Source organism: Lucilia sericata, unplaced genomic scaffold, assembly GCF_015586225.1.
Source record: "Lucilia sericata isolate MDLA Ls3-8-SP2 unplaced genomic scaffold, ASM1558622v1 Contig000078F_arrow, whole genome shotgun sequence".
Classification (NCBI taxonomy): domain Eukaryota; kingdom Metazoa; phylum Arthropoda; class Insecta; order Diptera; family Calliphoridae; genus Lucilia; species Lucilia sericata.
This window is the reverse complement of record NW_023994111.1, coordinates 726,961-733,615: the sequence shown is the minus strand read 5'-3', so window position 1 is coordinate 733,615 and position 6,655 is coordinate 726,961. Positions and strand designations below refer to the sequence as shown.

The window sequence follows — 6,655 nt, the reverse complement described above, 5'->3', positions numbered from 1 at the left end:
ATTTTAAGGGGAAATGGTCCAAGAAAGTTGACAAACTAGTAATCCTAAAGTTTTGAAACTAGTAATCCTAAAGTTTTGAACAAAATGTGCACTAGAGTGGGTCGGTCTCTATGGACAAAAAAAAAGTTGTGTCAGTCACCCCCTAGGATTAAAGATATGTTTTTTGCCACGCCTAGAAATACCGCCCTTTTTGTTTTTTATATATTACGCCGCCATTTTAAGTCCGATCGTAACATGTCATATATCAATATTTATGGCTTGACTGTAGCTATATTTCACTCTTAGAAAATTTTTTTATTCGACGACATTCTCTATGCGTGACCTCTGATATCTCGGATCCTTCCCCAAAATCTAAAATTGTGGCTATACTGGAATAAAGTACATTGAATTATATGAACTATTAGCTTTTAAAATGCTCACTTTTATGCAAAAACACCTATTTTATAGATATTTAAAAATGTTCAAGTATTTATCAACCGTTCTCACAACAACAATTAATTTGCCAGGAAAAACAGTCGAAAAAAATTTTTTTTATGAACTATATAAAACAGAAATCCTTTTAATTTTTTCAGTTATAAACCATTTCATTTCTAACTTCCTTTCAAAATAAAAGAAAGTTAACTACATATATCCTACAGCAATATAGTGGTTTAGCTATGTCCGTCCTACTGTCAGTCCATGTAAACCTTGTTGTCAAACTACAAATCGCAATTTTCCAGATAATTTGATGAAAATAGGCTCAAATATTTCATTTTACCAAAGGACGAAGTTGTTTGAAGATGGATTAAATCGGAGCCTTTAATTGTGGCTTGCCGTTATTTCCCTCTTAAACACTACCATTATGATAAAATTCTGCATATCTAACTCCTATATGAACATAAATCCCTCCACTAAATTTTGTTGGGATCGGTCTATAATTGATCCTAGCTCCCATATATAGGCACTTTCAGAAAATCAGTTTTTCATCAATAAATTGCTTAAAAAGTAGTGGACAAATTTCTATATAAATGCTTTATTAAAAAAGAAATCACATTTTAGATATACTCATAACTGGTATCATTCCCGACTAATATTTATACCCTACACCACTATAGTGGTGTAGGCTCTTTCAGAAAATCAGTTTTTCATCAATAAATTGCTTAAAAAGTAGTGGACAAATTTCTATATAAAGGCTTTATTAAAAAATAAATCACATTTTAGATATACTCATAACTGGTATCATTCCCGACTAATATTTATACCCTACACCACTATAGTGGTGTACAAAAATATTGGTCCTACACTCACCTTAAAGTATACCGATCGATTCAGAATCATTTTTTGAGTCGATTAAGACATGTCTGTCCGCCCGTCTGGCTGGCTGTCCATCTAAACCTTGTGCGCAAGGTACAGGCCGCAATTTTCAAGATAATTTGATGAAACTTGGCCCAAGCATGTTTTTGGGCACAGGGACGAAGCCCAAATTCGGTCCATTATTTCACCAAGCCTCCATACAACCGTACCTCCCGATTTGGGCTTTTTATGCCATAATTACGTCAAATATACTGTTATCTCTCTAAAAATTAACACAAATAAGTTTTATATAAGTACAAATGACACTGCAGATTTTCGTAATGATCGGCCCTTATTTGACCCTAGCCCCCATACAAACCCCTCTTCAAAAAATGTCTTAGACGTCTAAAATTGACTTGTAACCATTTGTATCGCAATGAAACAAAACTAACTGTTATTTAAAAATATATCCTTTTCCCAAATTTAATAAGGATTGGCCCATATTTGACCTATACTCCTATATAAAGCCTCATTTAGAAAATTTTGATTTTTATCAATAACTTGCTTAAATACTTTGGAATTAAGGTAAAATTCAAAGTTATTTTTAAAATTTTAAAAATATACTCATGGTGTAGGATATTATATGGTCGACCATGCCCGTCTATACTTTCCTACTTGTTATACCCTACACCACTTTAGTGGGGAGGGTATATTGGATTTGTGCTGATGTTTGTAACATATAAAAATATTCGTCCTAGACCCACCTTAAAGTATACCAATCGGCTTAGAATCGTTTTCTGAGTCGATTAAGCTATGTCCGTCCGTCCGTCCGTCCGTCCGTCCGTCTGGCTGGCTGGCTGGCTGGCTGGCTGTCCATGTAAACCTTGTGCGCAAGCTACAGGTCGCAATTTTCAAGATAATTGGATGAAATTTGGCACGCACGTTTTATTTGACCCAAGGACGAAGCCTATTGAAAATGGTTAAAATCGGTCCATTATTTCACCTAGCCCCCATAGAACAGAACCCCCCGAAAAGGGCTTCTGAGCTCATAATTATGTTAAATATACAGATATATCGATAAAATATGGCACAACTATGTTTTATAGAAGTTTCGATAACCCTGCCAAATTTCATAAAGATCGGGCCCCATTTGACCCTAGCTCCCATACAAAGTCCCCTTCAGAAAATTACTTGAATGTCCCAAATTAACTTATAAACACAAATATCCCGATGAAATTCAGCACAATAAAATATTATGTAAATATAAATATATTCACAAAATGTTATCGGGCTTGGTCCATATTTGCCCCTATCCCCCATATAAAGCCTCTTTCAGAAAATTAGTTTTTCATCCATAAATTGCTTAAATGTATCGGAACAAGGGAATATTGAAGATAAATGCGATATTATGAAAAATAAATCACATTTAATATTCATAACTGGTGTAGGGTATCATATGGTCGGCCATGCCCGACTATACTTTCTTACTTGTTTTTTATTAGTTTTTATTTCAAGAACTTCTTTAAAAATATATAACTATTTAAGAAAAGTTAATATATCTTTAAATAAATTTATTACATTTTATAAAAATTAGTATAAACATTTTTGAAAATTGTTAAAAAAAACGAGCAAGTAATTGTATGGTAAAAACATGAAATATTTTTATAAACTCCTTAATTTTTCAGCGATTTTTATAAAATAAAATGTTTAGTTTTTATGTACCTACGTGATTTTGTTATTAATGAATAAAATTAAATGCTGAATAAAATTATCTTTCTTGTGTTAAGATAGGGGGCAGAATGAAATTTTTGTATTGTAAATTAATTTGAAAAAATAGTTTTCGACCATATCCCCAGCAAATTAATTGTTTGTAGTTAGAACTATACAGGTAGTTTAAATACCTGTAAAATAGCTGTTTATGCATAAAAGTGAGCATTTTAGAAGCAAATAGCTCATATAATTAAATGTATTTTATTACAGTATAGCCACAATTTTAGATTTTGGGGAAGGATCCGAGATATCAGAAGTCGAGCATAGAATATGACGTCGAATTAAAAAATTGTCAGAGGGTGAAATATAGCTACAGTCAAGCCATAAATATTGATATATTATATGTTACAATCGGACTTAAAATGGCGACGTTATATATATAAAACAAAAAGGGCGGTATTTCTAGGCGTGGCAAAAAAATATTTTTTATATTTTTTGAAATGTTATTAACATATCTTTAATCGTAGGGGGTGACTGACTCAACTTTTTTTTTCGACCCACCCTAATGTGCACTCAGAAGAAAGTGGTCCAGAAACGAGTCTCCATTGGGGTAGGACGGTCTAATATCACAAAGTCGGGTGGTCTTGAAGCCAATTGTACAAAGTTTTTCCATTCATATTTTCGGAGTGATCACCCCAGGATGTGTTCTTGGCGTTGAAATCACCCCCGAGAATCAGACCATCGAAACGGCTTGCTGTCTCCAGAATCACGTTCAGTCCGCCAGTCAAGGATTCGCGAGATAGATTTGTAGGAATGTAAACGGACCCAATTAGAATTCTCTCGAGTCGGCTGTTCTTATTAATCTTAATTTGAATAAAATTAGTTTGAAATTGGTTGATATCAATAAATACTTTTTCAAATGAAATGTTATTTTTCAATAATATTGCCATTCTGACAGGAGAATTGTCTAGGAAAACATTGTAGCCATCTAGAGATATGCGCCTGTTTGCCCTGATGTGGCACTCTTGGATAAATGCCACGTCAATTTTATTATATTTTAGAGTATTTGAAAGTTCAATTTGTCGAGTTCTGTCGATCAGAGACCGTACATTAAATGTCATATAATTAAGATGTCTATGGAACATTTTTGATTTTATTGTAAAGACGTAAGAATTCGATCTTAGCGGTATTCTTTAAGGAATTTTTCAATTTCTTGTTCAATGGTAAGTTCTTCCGGTACCATAAAGTAATTAGTTAGTTTAAGAAATTCGTCGACGATCGATGTTTTCACCCTGTTCTTATCCTTGTGAAAGAGGTTAGCAAATGATTTACCCGGAGAAATAAATGAGGTTGCCATGTTCCTCACATTGTTCTTGGCAATCTCCTTTTCCTCCTGAGATTTTCTCATTCTTTGTCGTTTCATTTCAACGTATTTCTTATAGGCGCTGCAACCTCTCCAATTAGCCGGGTGGACAACTTCACCACAATTCACACATGCTGGTTGAGTGCCATCTTGATTTACTCTCAGGCAGTTGCCAGGCTCGTGATCTTGATCGCATTTGACGCATTTAAATGCAGCGTTACAATTCTTCGCGATGTGCCCCCAGTGCTGGCAACTACGACATTGGATTTCCTTTAGTTTATTCTTAGGTTTCTCCCACGATATGATCTGACTCGAGACGCTTTTTATATGCTTAATATCATCAATATTCCTTCCGGGATGAAGGGTAACAAGAAACAGGCCAGTCTCATAGTGATTCTTCATTGAGTGAGGAGTAGAGCATTTAGAAATCCTCTCCACAATCCCAGGAATCCTTCCGTCAAGGTTTTCTTTAACTTCCTCAGCTGACGTTCTAAAATCAAGGCCACGAAGAACCAGCGATATCTGCTTCAATTCCTTTGGGGTAAAGGAATATGAGTTGATTTTCATTTCGCTTAGTATTGCCATCATCTTCGAATGCACAGCTGCGTCCGAGAAATAAATTTTGCTCTTGCGGTGGTTCACATTCTTTATCTTAAAATTAATTTTCGGTGTCCTTGCCTCTAATTGGGCTGCCAGAGCCTTTATATTCTGGTCGAAAAGGAAAAACTACGACATTGGATTTCCTTTAGTTTATTCTTAGGTTTCTCCCACGATATGATCTGACTCGCGACGCTTTTGATATGCTTAATATCATCAATATTCCTTCCGGGATGAAGAGTAACAAGAAACAGCCAGTCTCATAGTGATTCTACATTGAGTGAGGAGTAGAGCATTTAGAAATCCTCTCCACAATCCCAGGAATCCTTCCGTCAAGGTTTTCTTTAACTTCCTCAGCTGACGTTCTAAAATCAAGGCCACGAAGAACCAGCGATATCTGCTCCAATTCCTTTGGGGTAAAGGAATATGAGTTGATTTTCTTTTCCCTTAGTATTGCCATAATCTTCGAATGTACAGCTGCGTCCGAGAAATACATTTTGCTCTTGCGGTGATTCACATTCTTTATCTTAAAATGAATTTTCGGTGTCCTTGCCTCTAATTGAGCTGCCAGAGCCTTTATATTCTGGTCGAAAAGGAAAATCGGTGGGCAAAACTTTCTCCTGGCCTCTGTGGGGCAATCAGTTGTGGTGGCCTCATTGGTGTGATTTTTGGTATTGTCGGTATGTTTGGAGAATACGTTCTCCTCATTGCCCGATTCCATAAAATCCAAATCACCCAATTTGGAGAACCTATTCTGGTTATCAGCATCAAAAGATGTCACGTCAACGTTACCTGATGAATCATCATGCCTCATCCTCTGTGCGCCGTCATCCATGGCCCCCTCCTCCGTCATCCCAGATAATCCGAGATTCCACGCAATAAATAATAAAATGTGTCAATAATATTGCAAAAAAGTGATACAAAAAACTACCCGCCTTGTCAGCTGTCAGTTTGTTTCCCTTAATATGAAATGATAAAAAAAATGATTAAAAAACAAGCAAGTCGCATTAGATCAGGGATGTATTTTTATGTTAACACATACAAAAAAAGTGAAATATAAATCATACGACTTTTATTCTCTTTTTTGTCATACGGATGGAATTTCATTTTACTTTTTCATTAGACTTGTCGGCCCTTCAGTGTGATCGTGGTGCCACTTCCAATTTCATATTTTATTTTATTCGAAAGTAATTCATTTTTTCAAATGTTAGCTTAATAAAATGAAATTATTTGTTTAGGTTAGGTTGATAGGAGGATGTATCAAATCCGACGAAATACACCTAGGCCACTATCGGGCCTGTTGTGCGCTCCAATTCATGAAAAAAAAACTTGTTCACTGAATGTATTATTTTTCCATGTTCAGAAATTCAGTTTCCTGGACGTAATTCCTATGAATCTTCCAATCAGTGTTGGCTAAGAATGTTATTTCCGGAATAACATCACTTCCAAGATACTTGGATCTAACTTCGACGAATGCCTGACAGTAGCAAAGAAAGTGCTCCAGAGTTTCGCTGTCCTCTCCACATGCTCTACATTCGTCTGAATCCGCACGTCCAATTTTGTATAGATGTGCACGTAATCCTGTGTGTCCACTCAGAATACGTACCATCATACTAACCTCAGACTTGCTCATTTTGACGAGATTTCTCGTCTTGCCCTCATCAGGGTCACCCCATAGAATCTTTGTGGTTCTACCCACCGTTTCATTATTCC

The 6,655-nt window shown here is 35.7% G+C and overlaps 1 protein-coding gene across 1 annotated transcript; it reads right to left on the bottom strand.

Annotated features, from left to right (window-relative positions):
- Positions 1-4,162: 4,162 nt before the first annotated feature.
- On the bottom strand, positions 4,163-5,756 carry LOC119616528. The gene is made up of 2 exons (XM_037972929.1): positions 5,292-5,756; positions 4,163-4,741 (listed from the first exon to the last, which is right to left on the bottom strand). The coding sequence occupies exons 1-2, from the start codon at positions 5,754-5,756 to the stop codon at positions 4,163-4,165; spliced, it is 1,044 nt and encodes a 347-aa protein (XP_037828857.1).
- Positions 5,757-6,655: the final 899 nt, after the last annotated feature.

Coding starts and splice junctions, on each gene's coding strand:
- LOC119616528 (XM_037972929.1), bottom strand. CDS start 5,756: ATGAGGCATGATGATTCATCAGGTAACGTTGACGTGACATCTTTTGAT. Junction 4,742..5,291: donor TTAGAACGTCAGCTGAGGAA/GTTAAAGAAAAC, acceptor CACTCAATGAAG/AATCACTATGAGACTGGCCT.